The sequence below is a fragment of the Pristis pectinata genome, chromosome 4 (assembly GCF_009764475.1).
Source record: "Pristis pectinata isolate sPriPec2 chromosome 4, sPriPec2.1.pri, whole genome shotgun sequence".
Lineage (NCBI taxonomy): Eukaryota > Metazoa > Chordata > Chondrichthyes > Rhinopristiformes > Pristidae > Pristis > Pristis pectinata.
The window spans coordinates 29,363,026-29,383,646 of record NC_067408.1 but is presented as its reverse complement, the minus strand read 5'-3'; the positions used below and the strand labels follow the sequence as shown (position 1 = coordinate 29,383,646).

At 38.0% G+C, this 20,621-nt stretch overlaps 1 protein-coding gene across 1 annotated transcript; it reads right to left on the bottom strand.

Moving 5' to 3' along the window:
* Positions 1-3,155: 3,155 nt before the first annotated feature.
* Positions 3,156-5,669, bottom strand: LOC127569446 (thymosin beta-11-like). Its single transcript, XM_052014094.1, has 3 exons — positions 5,523-5,669; positions 4,582-4,689; positions 3,156-4,306 (listed from the first exon to the last, which is right to left on the bottom strand). The coding sequence occupies exons 2-3, from the start codon at positions 4,679-4,681 to the stop codon at positions 4,269-4,271; spliced, it is 138 nt and encodes a 45-aa protein (XP_051870054.1). The 5' UTR covers positions 4,682-4,689; positions 5,523-5,669; the 3' UTR covers positions 3,156-4,268.
* Positions 5,670-20,621: the final 14,952 nt, after the last annotated feature.

Here is a 20,621-nt window from a genome sequence, read left to right as displayed (position 1 = left end):
TTGAAAGAAAATAGCAATTGCTTTTAGAGGCTGATGAGAAGGCAAAGAATGATTAGGGGCAAAAGCAGAAATGCTGAAAACATTCAGTAGGTCAGACAGCAACTATGGAAAGAGAAACAGAGATTGTTTCTGAAATGCTAGCTCTGTTTCTCTTTCCATAGATACTGCCCAACCTGTTGAGTGTTGCCAGAATTTTTATTTTCATTTCCAGCTCTGCAGTTTATCTGATCCTCAAAGAATGATTAGGACAATTGAGAAATGAAGAGGATGAAGATGCTTGGAAGTAAAGGAATGGCAAAGATCTTTAAAAAGTATCTTTGCTAGGCTTAGAAAAAATGATGGAGATAGAAGTGCAGTGGAACGGGAGAGCTGCTATTGTAAATAAGTGAATTAAGAGGAAGTCATTTCTAATGGATTGAAACCAAATGTATTCTTGAAAACTGAGGGGAAAAAAAAGAAATTATGCCTTTCACAATGTCAAGATGCCTCAAACTGCTTCATGACCAATGAGGTGTTTTGAATTGTAGTCAATGACGCAATATAAAAACAAGGCAGCTCATTTGTTTACAAGTTCTTGAAAATTAATGGCCAGACAGACTGTTGGAAGATAAATTGTTAAGCACACCTGAGGAATTGCCCTGCTAATCCAGGGTTCCCATGTTGTTCAGCAACAGTGGAACAGGTCAGAGGCTGGGTATCATATGGCGAATGACTCACCTCTTGACAACCCCCTCTTGGTGACAAAGAAGCCAGTGACATCCGGGCATTAGTATAAAGTGTGAGTTGAGAGGTCAGGGCAGGGGAGAGAGGTTTAAAGAGGTTGTTGGAGGTGGAGAAAAGGAACCTGGGTTTTTTTGAAATCCTGGATGATCCTGTATCAGTTTTTGCACAGCAAAGGGGAGTCCAATTGTACTTCATGTGGCCTATGCAGATCTGGCAATGAACATCTCGGTGAATTGGAGTGCCAGATACATTCATGTCCACGCCTCCGGACTTGAGAGGATACAAATATAAATATTTGAAAGAATTGAATGAAAATGTATATTCACCATTAAGATTATGAATGAAAGTGCAAAATTTAAAATCACAAGTACAAAGCACCATATGTAACAATACTCAAAGTATACTATAATAAGGTCCTAAAGACTCATCTAATAGAATTATAACACAGAAGGAAGACCTTTATTCAACTTGGAACTGTAGATACTAATGAACAAAAAATATTTGGTAAGTTATCCTTTAAACACAGTATTTCTAAATCCAATGCACATTCTATTGCTGAAAATGATTCTTCCACCTGGGAACTAATTCAGCACTGCTAATTATGCCTGGAATAGCTAAACATGCTGTCTGCTTGGTGCAGACATCGATGCCGTCAGCTGACTGCCTTTTCCAGACACAATGCAACAGCAAGCACACAATGCACAAAATGGAAATAGACCATTGTCCAACATTCAAGTATTTTCTGGCCATTAGTGAATATATCTAAATCAGAAAAGTAAAACAATTGCATTTTTGGGGAATAAGAAGGATTAATTTTAATAGATTTTCTTTAACATGAGGAACAATTTAGAAGTTCATTATTAATTTCCAGGAACAGAGTGGTTAAAAGTTGGTGTTATGTTAGTCTGACTTAGTCACAAATTTGTCTGTACTCTTCAACAAAGACAACTATTGCCTCGTCTGTTCTTCTGTGGTGCCAGCTGTTCCAAGCTCAGAGCGTTCCAAAATCAATTGCCCATCTGTTAGCTGACTCACGTTGTCTAAATCAGGATCTTTTCTATTTACATAATAAATGTGAGCCCTGACATAAAAAATACTGCATATGTTTGTAGACTTTAGATTTTTTTTTCTCTTAAGAGGTAATTTTGTTCCCTGCAGAAACAATGAGACATTTTCTTACACACCCTTTGGCTTATGTTGAAGGCAATGCACAAAGATATCTTTATATCAGTAAAATTATGCAGAACTTTTCAGAAGTATTTCATATACTTGGAAATATTTTACTTCAAATTGTGCAGAAACACCATAGTTGATTCAGAGGGCAAAATCTTTTTCTTGGTTGTCAAAGAAGTGAGCTTCATTTAGCTTTTATTCTGAAAGCTTATATTTATTCCAAAAACTCCACCAAAAATGTAATTCTTATTTTTGAAAACCGTGGAGAGTCTGAATAAGAAGATAATGATGAGAATATATCTTTAGTACAAAAATTGATATTATGGCATAATGCAAACATAAAGCATAAACATTACTATTTCACTCATTAGACATAAGTACTTTATTGTAACAAAACCAAAGAGCCATATTAAAATGCAAAACAAATTTGGTTCTGTAGATTTCAGTAAGTGACATCTTTATCATTTTTGTGAAATAGGGTTAGTGATGAAAAGGAACATGTCCCATAATAAATTTGAAAGATAAAATATGGAAAATCAACAATTTAGTGGAATGTATCTTAAATTTGTATTTAAATGAATACTGCATTAAAACTAAATCCAAATATAATATACATTTTTCCAAATGTTATCAAGGAAGGTTGTCCCTTTCTCCACACATTTTCCTATTCCTTTCTGAAAGTGATGAGACAAGTCAGCATAACATTCACAGATTGCAGCAGCAGGAGTCTTTCAACTAATATTCGTGAACAAGCCTTGATATTTGTCAACTGTGAGGAGGGATTATAAAGGGGGATGGGTCATCCCAAGCAACTCCAACTTACTTTTACCTGGAACCTATAATTCCATATCTCCAGCTCAAGATTTCTATCTCTTCCCTCATTGGTGAAGTTCAGACAATTTATAATACCTCTGCATCCACCCAGTGCCATGCAATGCTGATTTATTTACAGTCCATTCAGAATCCTGGAATTGTCATTACAGTTGTATTATAAGAAAGGATAACCATATTACGGACCATAACATATTATAGCTGTGACAGTTCAGTATGAAAGCCAGGTGCAAACTTGTACTCATAAAACTTTGTCTTTGCTATGTTATTTGAGGTCTATCTTCTGGAAAGGAGGAAGGGAAAGAGTCAAGAATTTATTAGCTGATTGTTCATAACAGATAATTTCTCATCAATTTGTACATAGAGGGTACTATAACCAAATTATCAACAAAATTAATCTAGAAAATAGGAAAAGTGAAGACTTCCAATTGATGCAACTTCCATTTATTGTAATCTTACAAATTTACAAAATGGTTAATTGGAAAAAAGTATAATTTGAAAGCATTCATTTGTTTTCAAAAAGGTTTATTGTTCTGGAAAATTAAATTCAGAATATTTTATAAATAAGAAAAAAAGATATTATAATACACTTCCTGCTGAAATGTCCTGGTTGGCTTGCAACATTCAATTTTGTTTAGATAATTCACTGCGGATACATAGGTCAATATTTACCAAATTAGAGTAATTTATGTTTTATATTGGGCAACAGGAACCCTCAAAAGGTACATATATTTCATAATTCTGGACATACACTGTCAACTTAAATAATGATAAATTCTCTAGGATCTTGGAAAGGCTTTTCCATTCTTCTAAGGATTATCACAAACGCTGATGAATAACTATGCATCACTTTTATTATAGATTTGTGGAAAAAATGAAACTTATTTGCAAATAAGTTTTAATAAAATTTTCTTTTGTAATTGAACTGTTTCCATACCATTAACGTAGAATTGTAATGCAAGATGCTCAAAATGTTTGCAGGTAAGCATCTACAATGTTCATTCAATTATTGTTTCAAGAATGAGTGAACATTTTTCAGATGCAGTAGAGCAGATGGAAAATTTTACTGAAAAGAAAACAAATGGATTTTGCCAGTATTTTGAAACATTATTTTTGGTGGTGATGGGGGAGGGGTGGTGGTGGAGCGGATGGGAGAAAGAGGAGAGTGTGAGGAAGGACAAGAAACAATAAGTCTAAGCTATTTCACACATTTACTTATTTTGTTGGTCTTTATTTCCTTTGTAACATGTTAAGCATAGGAGAGTCAATGAACAGGTGAATTTAAATACACAAATAAAATAAAACTGACTTCACATACTTAGTGCACAGATACATTGTTTCCTAAGACCCTACGATCCAATCACCATTATATTGATAATTTGGTCCCTTGGTGCATTACAGGAAGTAGCCCCTATTTTAAGATTGGAGTGGATGCTCCAACAGAGTCCCATCCATGAGTCAGTTAGCTGTAAGGGTTTTGAAACTAAAACCAGTCAACTTAAAAAAAATCAATTAAAAGTTGCATCTCCTCCATTTCACATTCATGAAGCCGATTCTTGCCTCTTTTCCTCTTCAATTGCTGAAACATAAAAAGAAACCAACCTTTTAACAAATCTATGTAATGCAACTTCAAGCGCCTAAGCAAGGTTTTCTCCAAAATCGAGCTAAGTTATATTTAAGCATGTTATATTACCCCTAAATATTCCAGTCAAAGTACTCTGCAGCACCGAAGAAGAATGCCAAGCTGACATGATTTCATGCCAAACCAATAGCAAATTCTAATGATGCTTTACAATAGTATCGCACAGGTGTGGCCGGCAGTCTGCAGGTTGTCTCCAGCTTTGGTATACTTACTCTCTTTTGTTGGCAAAGGGTTTTTTTCTTTGGTTTCTATCTTCTTCAGTTTTTTCTTATCAAATTGTATGATTTCACAAAGATTTGGTTTGTCTGACATGGCGTCTACTGCAAAATAAAAATCACAAAGTCTTGTCCAGTGCAATGCGGCATTTAAACCTCTTACTGCGAATACAAAGAAGCCAGTGGAAAGCAGCAAGTCGCAGAAGTAAATTTAAATTCTTGAATAATAGTTCAAATATTTTCTTTTTGTGTGAAATATGATTAACCAGAAGTTTCAGAAATAAAAAAGACCGATCTAATAAACGATAAACAAGGGAAAATCATGCAAATATATAGAAAAATTACAAATGGATTACATGAAAATATACACTCTAACATCATAGTCTACTAACATTTCCAGTATCTGAGTCTGCAGATATTCTCCTCTCAAAGATTGTACTAAGATCATACTAATCCTACATTCCTCTGTTTAGCATTGTTGTCAAAGGGAGCCGCCCTACTGAAGGGCATTAATTCAGGCTAGGATTTTTGGTATTATAATTTACAAATAAAATTTAATAAAAATAGTTGGTTGAATTTCACCGACTATTCAATTTCAAATTCGGGTTTATGGAAGAAAATGTTTCCGTGCTCCAAATTTGAAAATAAACAGGTTCTTTGGGAGGATCGCAATTTTTGGAATGATCTAATCCCTTTTAATTCTAAACCTTTATAGAATTCACTGCATAGAAGATTGACGCACACTTTTATCTAAATAAACTAACATTTTGCTTCGCTTATTAATTACTCATGTTAATAAAAGCCGTAGTTTCTCCTCAAAATTGACAGAATTGAGAACATCAGCGAATCTTGAATCCAAATACACGCGAAACCAAGAAATATCCCAATGTTAGTTACAGAAACGTGATTTAAAGAGAGATTCCGGGAGTATTACTCACCGTTATCTTTGTCCTGCTCCACGAAAGATTCAGATACTATCCTCTATCTGCACTGCCTGGGCGTGGATTAAAAAGCGCAGAGCTCGGTGTGATTAGCATAAAAATCTGACACAACTAGGACCGCCTTTCCGGAAATCAACCGTGCAGCAAATGGCATTGCAGTGTTCCTGGAAATGGTTATTGGCACCAGTAAAAACTGATGCAAAGGCTTGGTTTGCAGAAGCCATTTCTCTGGATTCAGGTCGCAAACGAATTATAGTATTGGCGAGTAGTACAGTAAAAGTGAAAGGGTCATTGATAAAAATAACGCGATAGAGAAAAAAGCTATGTTTGCATAGCGATATCTTACACCAATCCAAAATTCAGCACACGAATACTAAGCTGTAAATAATACACTATGAAGACCAAGTACACATCAGTGCAGAGACATTTTCCACTGACGGGGAGAAAGACTCGCTCGTTATTTTGGATGTAATGTCTACTATACACAGCACAATAAACTACAAATATTTTTATTCAAATCGCTTTCTTGGGTAGCACACAATAACAATTTCCAGATCACTTAAACAAAATAAAAGCCCCAGTACCGCCTTAACATCCAAATTGCTACTGGTTGTTGTAAGAACAATACTACAACTGACCAGTCTTTCAACCACTCATCTCCAACAGAAAACGCAGTGATTGATGCAACTAGGAGGTACAAAATGAAAACAAAAGATAGAAAAAGCTCAGTTTCACTCTTGCAGGAAAAAATCTCTGATACTTCCTGAATAGATATACACAGCGGAAAGACCGTGCATATTTTGAAGGTTTTACTTTAACTACAAATGTATATCAGCCACGGAACGGAGTGTGCTAATTAATTAGAAAACTAATACATTCTATTTAATATTTCCTACATGATGGCTTTTGAAACACAAAATTTAAAGTTGGTCAAGGAATTTTAAAAAGATAAATCAGATACAGATCAGGTACAAAGATAAACCTTTGTACTTTGTTACAAAAAGGTAATTTTCTTTAAAAATTAATATTTTAGTGAAACTGACTTCTGATCAATCAACACAATATAAGGAATGAAACCTGCAAAAACACTCCCCTTTTGCCTAGCACCATCATTCCTTTTGTTATTTAATCTCTCCTATTTTCCACTCTAACCAGGACTTTATCTTTTGTTCTTTCCTCTCCTCCCCGCTTTCCCGGACTTGCCTAAAACCTGTTACATCTTTAAAGATCTTCCAGTTGTTATGTAATATCAATGACATGAAATACTAACTCAATTTCTTTCTATGCAATTGCTGCTTAACCTAGTTAATACTTCTAGAATTTTCTGGTTTAACTTCAGATTTCCAATGACCAAAATATAGTAGTTTTGTTTTTGTTTTATGTGGTTTGCTTCTGACTTATCCACAACAGGAAAGTCCCAAATTCAATCCCTTTTCTGTGCTTAAGTAACTATTCTTAACAACAGCAGAAGGTGTATCTAGAGTTGCCAGCAAAATAAAAAAATAGCAGTCCAATTGGAATGATAGTGAAACTGTTAGTATTCACTGTCACACCACCATTAAACTGGCAGCAATTTCTGGAGTATGCCTTGTAAAATGTTCAGAACATTAGTTGAAAATTATGCATCTTACTTGCTGGCTTACTGTGAGAATTTGTCAGTGTGATTGGCTGCTAACCAATTCTTTATGACACCAGACAGCAACTAACATCAAAAATGGGGAAGTCCAAACAGCAAAGATTGCTCAGTCTTTGTGAGCAGCTTTGTTTGAAACAATGTTGTGCTATACTCTGTCACCATTGACTGCCAAATCTGGCCCAGTGTTTCTGCTCATGAACAGAATTCAATTAACAATTCAATTTTTGTTTGAATTGTGTTTGCGCGAACAGGTTGAAAATACTTGGAGCAAGGATCACTAGAATTGTTATAACCGTGAGCAGAAACATTGGCCCAGATTACTCATCTATGCAATCAGCATTTGCTGGGAACCCAAAAGCAGAACATTTACCATTTTGGACTAAACTGGAATAATAGATGGAAGCTCAACAGCTGTGGCACAGCTTGCACAATATTACTTCCTACAAGGCGAGATCAGGTAGCAGAAGTGGCAACAACCCATCACTCCTGGATGAGCTCGATGCCTTTTATGCACGCTTTGATAGGGAGAACTATGACACATCCACCGGAGCCCCCAAATCTCCAGAGGACCTTGTAATCTCAGTCTCTGAGGCCATTTTCTGGGCATCCTTCAAGAAGTTGAATCCACGAAAAGTGTCTGGTCCAGACGGCGTACCTGTCAATGTAATAAAGATCTGTGTAGACCAACTGGCTGGATCTTTACAGGCATATTCAAACTCTCGCTTCTGCGGTCTGAGGTTCCCACCTGCTTCAAAAAGGCATCTATTGTATTGGTGCCCAAGAAGAATGTGGTGACCTGCCTCAATGACTACCGTCTGGTAGTGCTTACATCAACTGTAATGAAATGCTTCGAGAGGTTGGTTATGGCACAAATCAACTCAGGCCTCAGAGATGATCTGGATCCACTCCAATTTGCCTACCACCACAACAGATTTCCCTGACTCTTCACTCTGCTCTGGACCATCTGGACAACAGGAACTCATACGTCAGGCTGCTGTTCATCAACTATAGCTCAGTGTTCAACACAATCATCCCATCTGATGAGGAAGATGAATATCCATTTGCAGAGGAAGGTACAGACCTGGGCCTCTGTACCTTCCTCTGCAACTGGATACTCAACTTCCTCAAAGGCAGACCTCAGTCAGTGAGGATTGGTAACAACATCTCCTCCTCACTGATCATCAACACAGAAGAGTGTGTTTAGCCCCTGCTCTACTCTCCATACACACATGACTGTGTGGCTAAGCACAGCTCCAATACCATATACAAATTTGCCGATGACACCACCGTTGTTGGATGAATCACAGATGGTGATGAGTTAGCTTACTGGAGTGAAACCTGGTTGAGTGGAGCCACAATAAATAACCTCTTGCTCAACACCAGTAAAATGAAAGAGCTGATTGTTGACTTCAGGAAGAGGAAGGACAGACATGCACCAATCTACATTGGGGATTGGCAGTGGAGAGAGTCAGCAGCTTTAAATTCCTAGGCATTAACATATCGGATGACCTGTCCTGGGCCCAGCACACAGATGCAATCACAAGAAAGGCATGCCAGCGTCTTTATTTTCTTAGGAGGTTAAGGAGGTTCGGCTTGTCACTGAACACTCTAACAAACATCTGCAGATGTACTGTTGAGAGTATCCTGACTGGTTGCATCATGGTCTGGCATGGCAATTGGAATGCACAGGAACGTAAGAAGCTGCAGAGACTCTGCCCAATACATCATGGGCACATCCCTCCCCACCATTGGTAGTATCTACATGAGGCGATGCCTCAAGAAGGCAACATCCATCATCAAAGATCCCCACTATCCAGGCCATGCTGTCTTCTCGTAGCTAGCATCGGGCAGGAGCTACAGAAGCCTAAAGTCCCACACTGCTAGGTTCAAGAACAGCTACTTCCCTTCAACCATTCAGTTCTTGAACCTTCCGGTGCAACCCTAATCACTACAGTTTAGCAACACTATGAACACTTAGCACTAAAATGGACTTTGTGATACTTATTTGTTCTAATTGTGTTCTTTCTTGTAAAAATTGTGTATAATTTATGTTTAATTTATGTTTTTCTTGTAAATGCTGCTTATATGATACTATGTGTCTGTGAAGCTGCTGCAAGTAAGTTTTTCATTGCACCTGTGCATGCATGTATCTGCATATGACAATAAACTTGACTTTGATATCTTAAGACAGTAATGTAAAGACAGATGCAAAAGAGCTGTGGACAGTTTAGGCAGGAGAGTTATGAGGAAGGATGTTTGGTGATCTAATAGAAGTCAAGGACAGTTTCTTTCCCATTTACCCATATTCTCACTCCTAGAAGGCTGCTAAAACACGTTTTCTTCAAGCTGCCGATATTACCAGTTTGTATATGTGTTAGAATTGCCTTTTTAGTAGTTACTTTGCTTGACTCATAAATATTATAACTTTGAATCCCACACCAGAGGCTTAAGCACAAATAGTCAGCTTAGTACTGTTGTACTGTTGGACAAGTTGCCATTCAGATGAGATTTTAAACCAAAGCCCCATCTAGCCTTTTGGATAGACCTAAAAGTTTCATCTACTGAACAAAAAACAAAATTTCATCCAGTTTCCTGGCTAATATTTACCTCTCAACCAATATCTAGTCACCTCATTGCTGTGTATGGGACCTTGTTTTATGTAAGAATTAGGAAGGACACTGCATATCAAATAGAATGTTTATACTTCCAGCTATTTTCATTGGACTTTATTAATTACATCTGGAATAATGACATACAAGCATATTTTGATAATTCAATATTTCAGCAAATTTTGCTTTAAGTTCATTCAAATTGGACTTAAGTAATAGGCCTGTTCAGTGGCTATAAAACTGTACCATAGAATGGCCCACCTTCTTCAGAAGTGAGGAAAATCATACATTTCAGTACTAATCAGTTGCACTAAATTCATTATGGTTTCATAATTCCACTATATCCAAAAGGAATTTTAATTAGAGCTGGGCTGAGAAGTGGCAGATGGAGTTCAATCTGGAGGAGTGTGAGGTGGTACACTTTGGAAGGACAAACTCCAAGGCAGAGTACAAAGTTAATGGCAGGATTCTTGGTAATGGGGAGGAGCAGAGGGATCTGGGGGTCCATATCCACAAATCCCTGAAAGTTGCCTCACGGGTAGATAGGGTAGTTAAGAAAGCTTATGGAGGTGTTAGCTTTCGTAAGTCGAGGGATCGAGTTTAAGAGCCGCGAGGTAATGATGCAGCTCTATAATACTCTGGTTAGACCACACTTAGAGTACTGTGTCCAGTTCTGGTCACCTCATTATAGGAAGGATGTGGAAGCGTTGGAAAGGGTGCAGAGAGATTTACCAGGATGCTGCCTGGTTTAGAGAGTATTCATTATGAGGAGAGATTAAAGGAGCTAGGGCTTTACTCTTTGGAAAGAAGGAGGATGAGTGGAGACATGATAGAGGCGTACAAAATATTGAAAGGAATGGATAGAGTAGACAGCCAGCAGCTCTTTCCCAGGGCACCAATGCTCAATACAAGAGGGCATGGCTTTAAAGTAATGGGTGAGAAGTTCAAGGGAGATATCAGAGGAAGGTTTTTTACCCAGAGAGTGGTTGGGGCATGGAATGCGCTGCCTGGGGTAGTGGTGGAGGCAGGTACATTGGTCAAATTCAAGAGATTACTAGATAAGCATATGGAGGAATATAAAATAGAGGGATATGTAGGAGGAAGGTGTTAGATAGTCTTAGGTGAGGTTTAAAGGTCAGCACAACATTGTGGGCCAAAGGGCCTGTATTGTGCTGTACTGTTCTATGTTCTAATTACACTCTGTAAGGTATATTAACACATGGTATTTATTTCACAGGAATTGAAAGCATTTGTAACATAAAATTTAATCAATTCTTGAAACAAACTTCTTTGAGATAGTAGATTTACTAGTTATTAATACTAGGGTTTACTGGTAATTTTCAAAACAACTAATAGCCAATGATAGTACTTATTCATAGAGTCATACAGCACGGAAACAGGCTGTTTGGCCCAACTTGTCCATGCAGACTAGGTTGCATCTAAACTAGTCCCATTTGCCTACATTTGACCCATATCCCTCTAAACCTTTCCTATCCATGTACTTAACTGTCTGGAAAAATAGGTCAGAGAAACAATAAAGGCTGATTCAGGCATGGTCTGCTAACAGTATATACTTTTGCATCCTTGCTGTATGCACCACTGAATTGGGCAAAATTCTGAATCACGTGATGCCCACCCATCTTTGAAGGATTTGCATAGACTATGCAATAGACAATGTCATGGTCTCGTTTTATCTGTATTGCCTAGATAGAAAAAAATGTCTCACATTAAAATAAGTGACCACTTTTGCCAGTTTACTCCCTCATAGTGTTACTTACATATAAAAATGGGTACTTCTGGAATTACCCGATTTTCTCTTTTTTAATTTTTCAAGGTATGATTGACAGTTTATCTTTGGACTTAAAATCTGACTTGTTAGTTTTTCACTTACTGAATGAGTTTTTTTTCTCCTAATGTTTGCATTTGCATTTTTCTATTGTAAGACTAATTTTACACAGATTCTTTGCCATGGCATTATTGCTGGGTTTGCTGCTTTATTGGCAAAATTCAGCTTTGATTGGAGAAAGAGCCAGAGAATGCAGAGCCATGAATCAAAGGCAAGTCCAATTGCATAGCAAACAGTTTCTGTCCTCTTTGAATTAATTGTTTACAAGTACTTAAAGTGACATTTCAATTCCCAGCCTTCATTCATTGTTAGAATGTATGATTTCATAGCATACAAACATGAAATATAAGTGCTACCAGTACTTCTCAAGTTTCTGTCGAGTTTAACAATATCAAGTGCACAACAATTATGATTTGTACTCTATAGGAATTTGCCCAATGAGGTGCCAAGATTTACGATGAAACTTCTTTATGTGCTCCAATAATCTGTAAACATGAGAAACATTGTATGTTTGCCCTGTTTGCAGTAATTTTATTAATTTAGTCATTTTTCTAGAACTGGGTATTGCTGGCAAGACCAGCATTTATTCCCCAACCCTAGTTGTCCTTGAGAAGGTGGTGATGAACTGTCTCCATGGCGGCAGACAGCATGGCTTTGAGAGGTACTGTCAAGATAGCCTCAGCATGTAAGTGTTTCAGTACCAGGGAAGGATTTTTTCAATTCTGCTTCAGTCCTAGCATAGCATGTTCCAGTGAACACCAAAATATCATTTTCAACTTCTGCCTGAGCATCTTTTCTGACATTCTTTCCATAACATAATCAGTTTTTCAGACATAATATACAAACAGAAAATGAGAGAAACATTCAGAAGATCTGGCTAGCGCTGTGGGAAGAGAAATGAGTTAACTTCGTAGGTCAAAGACCCTATGTTAGAACTGGAAAAATGAGAAAACAAGTTATTTTTCATTGAGAGAGGTGAGAGACAGACAAGTAGGACAAAGGGAATATTTCTGTTAGGGTGAGGGCAAGGTTGCCATTGATGAAGTCATCTGCTTGATAGGTTAATGACGAAAGTTAGACAGAGAGAGAGAGAGAGAGAGAGAGAGAAGGAAACATAAACTTAGCTGCATGCCTGGGCCCTCAAGCGAGGCCTGTGAAATACTGAGATTTGGGAAATATTAAGGACTCTGTCTCTCCGTCCACTTATTAATTGAGGTATTGAGTATAGGAGTCAAGAAGTTATGATGCACCTCTATAGAACTCTGGTTAGGCCACATTTAGAGTATTGTGTGCAATTCTGGTCACCTCACTATAGGAAGGATGTCGAGGCTTTAGAGAGGGTGCAGAGGTTAAGTAGGATGCTGCCTGGATTAGAGGGCATGTGCTATCAGGAGAGGCTGGACAAACTTGGGCTCTTTTCTCTGGAGTGGCGGAGGCTGAGGGGTGATCTGTTGGAAGTGTATTAAATTATGAGAGGCATAGATAGGGTGGATAAGCAATATCTTTTTCCCATTATTGAGCGATCCAATACCAGGGAGCATGCATTTAAGGTGAGAGGGAGTAGGTTCAGAACAGATGTGAGGGGTACGTTTTTTACTCAGAGTAATGGATGCCTGGAATATGTTGCCTGATAGGGTAGTGGAGGCAAATTCATTGGGGGCTTTTAAGAGGGGCTTGGGCACATGAATGAGTGGAAAATGGAAGCATATGGGCATTCTGTAGGTAGAAGGGATTAGCTATGTCGGCACAACATAGTGGGCCGAAGGGCCTGTCCTGTGCTGTACTCTTCTATGTTCTATGTACATTGCCTAACCTGCTCAGTGTTCTCAGCTTTTTCTGTTTTCACAAATGAGACACTTACTGAAATAAGGCTGCAGGTTGAATAATTTGCTTCCCAGGCAGAAAGCCCACTAAACCTTATGTTCCCAGCTGGTACTGACTAGACCTGAATCAGCTCATTTAATCACTTACAGGGACTGTGACAAGAACACTGATCCTCTGTATCCTAGCCTGCATTCAGTCCACAGGGGTAGTAGGATGTGAAGTCAATAATACTTGCATCTTACACATTTATTATTTCCCACATCTCAATATTTCACAGGCACCACCTGAGGGTCCAAATAATGGGAAGAGGGGTGGGATTTTAATGTTGCACAGAAAGGTCATAGGAGTGGTCATGGGCCATCCTTTGATGGAAACTGCTTTGTGACATAAAGTTTCTGCTGAATGGACTTCTGGAGGGCATTCCTCAATATCTTGGTTTCACAATCTCAAATTCCACAAGAATGGTGATTTGAAGGAGAAGGATTGAATCTGGTGTTTGATGTTATTCTGTGGGAGTATGATATCTTTCAAGTGAGACTCCTTGGTAACTTGATCTTATTATCTTCTTCACTATCATCACTCTCCTTCTGAACTGCCTAGTCTTGTGATGGATTATGGGGAACACACAAGTGTGGTTAAGCATCATCCACTTGCAACTCTGAAACTCTAGAGATGGTAAATTGTGGCTTTCTGGTTCCTCACAAGGATGCCAAGACAATTCTAATTCTCAATTAGAACCTTAGCGTAGGAAAGATACCTTCCATATCAAAAGTTTATGCTTTCCCATAGTTGCTTAGTCTTATTAGAGACAGAAAGCTCCTTCCAGAGTTTTTCTTTTAGACACAATATGCAATAATCTTCCCTATATGAAGATATATTTGTAATTAAGAACAGAGGTAAGGAGTGTGCAGCAGGAATGTGGGAAGCAAGGTATTCGCTGTGAAGATTAAAAAAAAGACTGGAGTGTTGCAAAGTTGTTGTGTCAAACATGGAGTGGAATAAAGAATTGGAAGCACCGGTAATCATGGATGATGAAAATAATTGTTTGCATGAAGTATATTTTATGCGGGAGAAGAATGTGCTATTACCTAGGGGAAACAGGGAGGCAAGAAAAAGAGAGGCAATACGTTGATTTTGTTTTTGCCACGGCTGATGATGTGGATCTTGTGGTATTGTTCTGCAGTTCTGAGGTTAGCAGTTAATTCCAGTGCTTCTTTCTTCAACTCAGTATGCAATGTGATAATTCGGGTGAACTACTGGCATTCATACTGTGGTCCATTCTTCTTGCCATTGATGTCTCGGGGTACCTTTCTGGACTGAACAAATGGAGGTTTGCATTTTTCATCACTGCCTGAAACAGCCAAGTTTTTCTGCTAAAAAAGACTAGACAGTGAACATACAAGTTTGCATAGAGGTTTCCTGTTGGTTCAACAACCTGCATTATTTTTAGACTGGTTTTATAACAATGCATGCACAATGGATATGCAGACAAACACACAATAGATATTTCCACATATGTGAAGGTGCCAGATGCCATACTTTTTCAAAAAATAGCGGAGGAAATCACGGATACATTAATCTAGGCGTCAGCATGTAGTCCTTTATAGTACAGAGGGGCTTATGGGGTGGTGGGTGAGGTTGGTGGGCAAGAAAAATGACAGGCACAACCAATTAGATTCCAAAGGAAGTATTTGGCGATTTATTGTGTCAATTTAAGAATATTTCCAGGTGAAATGTATAAAAGGCACCATCTGAATCTTAGGTTTAACACCTAATTTTAATAGTGACAGGTGAAATCATCGTGAATGACTTCCATTCATTCTTCAAGAGTGTCGACGATCTTATTACTGTACCCATGTATATAAGATAATTAAATTTGTGATAATCACTTTGCTATTGATTACCCTAACCACTTTTTGCCACTGCTCATCTCATTAGACACTTCTGTCGATCATCCAAAAAATACCTTCCATTCTGCTCAACATTTTCTGTTTCCTCTGTGAACCTCACTACTCTTCTGTAGATTTTGCAAACATTTTGTAGCAGCACGAGTCTTCAAGCCACTGTCAAAACCTATTTTGGACATGGCGTATCCTTTATGTTTTTGCAACTCTTAAGCTATCCTTATGAAAGCAGGTTGAGGGAACTCGGCCTTTTCTCCTTGGAGTGACAGAGGATGAGGGGGGACATGATAAGAGGTATATAAGATGATGAGAGGCATTGATCGGGTAGATAGTCAGAGGCATTTCTCCAGGGCTGAAATGGTTGCCACAAGAGGACATAGGTTTAAGGTGCTGGGGAGTAAGTATAGAGGAGATGTCAGGGGTAAGTTTTTTACTTAGAGAGTGGTGAGTGCGTGGAATGGGCTGCCAGCAACGGTGGTGGAGGCGGATACAATAGGGCCTTTTAAGAGACTTTTGGATAGGTACATGGAGCTGAGAAAAATAGAGGGCTATGGGTAAGCCTAGTAATTTCTAAGGTAGGGACATGTTCGGCACAGCTTTGTGGGCCGAAGGGCCTGAATTGTGCTGTAGGTTTTCTATGTTTCTATGTAAATAGCACAGTAATTTTCCAATACATAAATGAAAAGGTCCTAATCAGAAGCACATAGAATGCTAAGTATTCAGCATTGGAAGTTCTTAATTTTATCTGAGTGGAACATCTAATCCGATGTAGCTATTGATTCTCTTCTAGTACAATTAATGTTCTGTTATTGAGACAAATTTCAATTCAGCTGGGTAATGCATCATCAGATCACAAACAAGGAACTTAAGGTGTAGGCACTTTTGTGTATAATTACAATATATTTAGCAAATTTCCAAGCAGAATTTAAAATCCTGAATCATTGCATTCTTTTCTTTGGCTACCCTTTTCCAGTTGATTGATACTGCTAGGGTCTGAAGCAGGGGGGTTGATTTCATTTTGTGCACATCTCCAGGAGCAGTGCAGGACCTCAGTGTTAAGATATCAGTCCACATTACACTCCTTCAGGTCAATGTACCTTTCTTAAGGAATTACACCCAAAACAACTCACCGGTGTATTTTAATAAGAATTTTGTTTAACTGCAGCATAGCTCCTGTCCATTTGTATTCTGGTCCTGTAGGCATGAAGGTCAGAATTCCATAGGGCTTTCTGATTATCTTTTATGAGCCCTCCAAATCTCCCTTTGGATCTCTGCTATTTCTAGCTTTGCACTCTTTAGAAGAATGAGTGTAACATTCTAAAGAATGGTTGAAAAGTCACAACTGATCAATGGGAAGGTTTGATTAGGCATGCTTCAGTAGGCAGTGAGTCATCAATGCTCATTGCTTTCCTACCCACACTTACCTGCAGGAACAATTTGGGCCTGAAACCAGCCCCAAATCAGTGAGGTTCTCTGAAACCCAGTACCTTCCCACAGAATATTCAAACCCCACCCCAGAAATACTTTGATATTCAACTAAGCCGCAGATCCAGTCAATAGATTATAGAATATTTCTGACACTTATGAATATTGAAAAATACTGAAAGATTACGAAACCATCCTATTAAAATGTAAAACACAAACAATTAAATCCATTTAAATTGTCTATTTAAATTATTTCAAATATGTAAAACCTGAAATTTACTTATCTAGTTGGAGTTGTTTCTCTCCATTGAAATGAGTGGAGGTGCTAAACCTGCACCGTGTCTAACCTGATGCAAATTTAGCACCCTGATTTCCCAGAATAAGTTCTGGAAACTGTAGGAATCCAGGACTTCCTTGTTTGTGCACATGTCCCACAGAAATTATTTAACTTATGAATCTGGCCCGATTTGAAAGTTGCATCATGGATTAAGAAGCCATTTTGTTCTATACTTTTCAGGACCAAAATGAACAACCTCACATTTGCCTACATTAAAATCAATTCCTCATGGTTTACGATATTCATAGATTAATATTTATTTGCACTGCTTACAATGCTACTAGTTTTTGTTCCATTGGCTGATGCATAGTTTGCTTTATGATCATTTATGCCCTTATCTATGTCCTTTGTAGATACGGTCTCTAGTAACGTGCCCAACAGGTCTTTGTAGGACACCAGCAGTAAAATCCTGCCAATTCAAATATCTGCTGATTCTCTTTTCCCTGCCACTCAGTCAATTCCCAGTCTGTGTAAACTATTAACCTTTTATTGCATGAGCTTCAGCTTTAGCTAACTATCTTTTATTGGTGGACTTCAAGAAACATCTTCTAGAAATGCTCAAAACTGAAATCCATAGATATTTCCATTTCCAGTACTTTTGCTTAAAAATATGTAACTAAATTTTTCAGGCATGATTTAACTCTTTACAAGTCCATCCTCTGGTTGGATGAAAAATTTGAATCATTCTATCCTCATTTATAAACTCTAGTAATTTCCTGACAATAGACAGACTGTAGTTGTTGCTGACCTCAAGGAAAACTGCCCACAAAGACAGCATCTGTGTGGCATTGACTTCACCTTTCCCAACATCGTTGCTTTCATCTGTCAGTTCAATGAATGCCTTGCATCCGGCAAGAATGATCAAGCTGGCTGAGCAGCCAATCACATTGAAGAATTTTCACAAAGTGCAAAATAAATATTGGAACATACATAAAAGAAAAAATATCAGTAAACATTCTGGAAAAATATTTTAGAATGATCTCCTTAAAAAAATATCATTTCACTCACAAAACACTATTTTCAGGGGTTTTAACAGTGAAAGAAGTTCCTAAACACCCTCTTTTTTCGTTATTTCCTGACTTGTGGAGATTAAACTAGAGAAAGCTACAAAACAATATGTCCTGTGCAAAGTGCTGAATTACTGACAACATCTTCTGGAATTTAGTATTAAACTTTACAAGTTTTATTTATTCCAACACTGTACTTTTACAGCTACAAAAGAGTCTACTTGGGTCTTTGAAAGAATTGTTGCTTTTAGTCCCAGACCCCAGCTGTACCCCAGAACCTTGAAGATTAATCCCCTTCGAGTGCACATCCAATTAAAAATTACTATGGGACCTGACTGTATCTACTATCTTTTCAGGTAAAGCATTTCAGCTAGTAACAACCATCCATTTGAAGAAATTTCTCTCTTTCTCTTTAGTTCTTTTGACAAATATTTTATTACCCTTTGGTTACTGACAATTGACAAAGGAAATTTCTCTCTACTTGCTCTGATGAATAACTTTATTAGGCCTTGCCTTTATCTGTTTCAAAGAGTATAATCAGAGATTTTTTTTCAATCTCACAATTTATCTGAACTCACACTTGCATGGCATTTTCTTGGTACATCCTCTTCACCATCCTTCTTGAGCTTTGACATCCTTGTGATGTCCGAGGCTCTATACAATACACCTGTTGGAGGCTAGGAAAAAGATTTAGCATAACCTCCTTTATTATGTATTCAAAATCTTGATTGCTTGATATGCAATCCATCTTAAATGTCCACCACTTCCAATATGAACTTCCTGTGGCTTTAGGTGTACTATGAACGTAATATACTGCAAACATTGCCAAGTTTTCTTTACAGGATCTCCCAAATCCATGATCTCTAACACTTAATTGAAGGGGACAGGTACATGAGATTACCTGCAACTCCAAGCTTCCCTTCAGACACCATCCTAACTTGGATATATATTGATTGAAGCACAGAAAATTTACTACACAAGAGGTCATTCAGCCCACCATCCCTCTGTCTGTTGAACAAGTGCAACTCAACCTAATCCCAGTTTATAGCACTTTGTCCGTATCCTGCAGGTCACAGCTCTTCAAGTACACATCCAAGTGCTGTTCAAATATGATGAGGATTCCTTTAGGCAATGAGTTTGAGACCCCTACCATCTTCTTAGTGAAAAAGTGTCCTCATTTTTTACCCTCTGATCCCCTGGTTTCTGAAACCTCTGCTTAGGGAAGTAGATCCATTCTATTTACTCTATCTAGGCCATTATAGTTTTATACACCTCCATTGTCTCCCCTCAGCCTCCTCTGTTTCAAAGAGATTAACCCCAGTTTATCCAACTTTTACTCATTACTATAATTTTCCAGTCCTGGCAACATCTTTGTAAATCTTCTTTGCACCCTCTTCAAAGCAATCACGTCATTCCTGTAAAGTGCTGACCAAAGCTGTATGCAGTACTCAAACCATTGCTTAACTATTGTTGTATATACAGTAGATCTAGCATAATCTCCATGCCTCTATTACTAAAGGAAAGCATCCCAAATTCCTTTTCAAACCATCTTATTGACCTGTCCTGCTGTCTTTAAGGATCTCTGGACATAAGCTCTAAATTTCCTCTGTTCCCCTACATCATTCTATATCCTCCCTAGTCTTGCTGCAATTCCCTAAATATTTTACCTCACACATCTCTGGATTAAATTCCATTTACCATTCTTCTGCACAACTAACCACAGCATCCATCCACAGTCTAAAGTTTTTCTCCTGTCAACCACATGGATAAATTTATAAATTAGGTTATATAAAATTTGACACGCTCTCTTGGATCCCATGGGCTTTTATGTTTTTGACCATCTGGGACCTAGTAAAGGCCTTGTTAAAATTCATGTAGACTACATTAAATGCATCACTCTCCCCCACCTCCTTTGTTACATCCCCAAATGGTCCTGATGCAGGGTTTCGACCCAAAATGCTGACAATTCCTTTCCTCCCACAGATGCTGCTTGAACCACTGAGTTTCTCCAGCAGATTGTTTGTTGTTCCAGATTCCATCATCTGCAGTCTCTTGTGTCTCCAGGCTAAATTTTATATCGTCTGAAAACTTGCTTATCATGCTCTCAACATTTATATTAAAAATAATGATGAGTACTGTGTTTTGCGGAACCTCACTGGTAACGGTCCTCCAATCACAAAAACACCCTTCAAATCTTAGCTTCATGCTAGGGAGCCAATTTGAATCCAATTTGATAAACTTTCTTGGATCCCATGGGCTTTTACTTTTTTGACCAGGATGCCATGTGGGACCTAGTAAAGGCCTTATTAAAATTCATGTGGACTACATTAAATGCATCACTCTCCTTGACCCTCTTTGTTATATCCCCAAAACAATTTAATCAGGCTCTGAAATGTGACTACTGTTAACAAAACCACAATGACTGCCTTTGATTAGCCTGTGCCTTTCTTATATGAAGGTACCTTTGAATAAATTGCCTTTGACTTGTTGAAGTAACTGATTTGTAAT

Coding starts and splice junctions, on each gene's coding strand:
- LOC127569446 (XM_052014094.1), bottom strand. CDS start 4,681: ATGTCAGACAAACCAAATCTTTGTGAAATCATACAATTTGATAAGAAA. Junction 4,307..4,581: donor CCCTTTGCCAACAAAAGAGA/GTAAGTATACCA, acceptor TTTATGTTTCAG/CAATTGAAGAGGAAAAGAGG.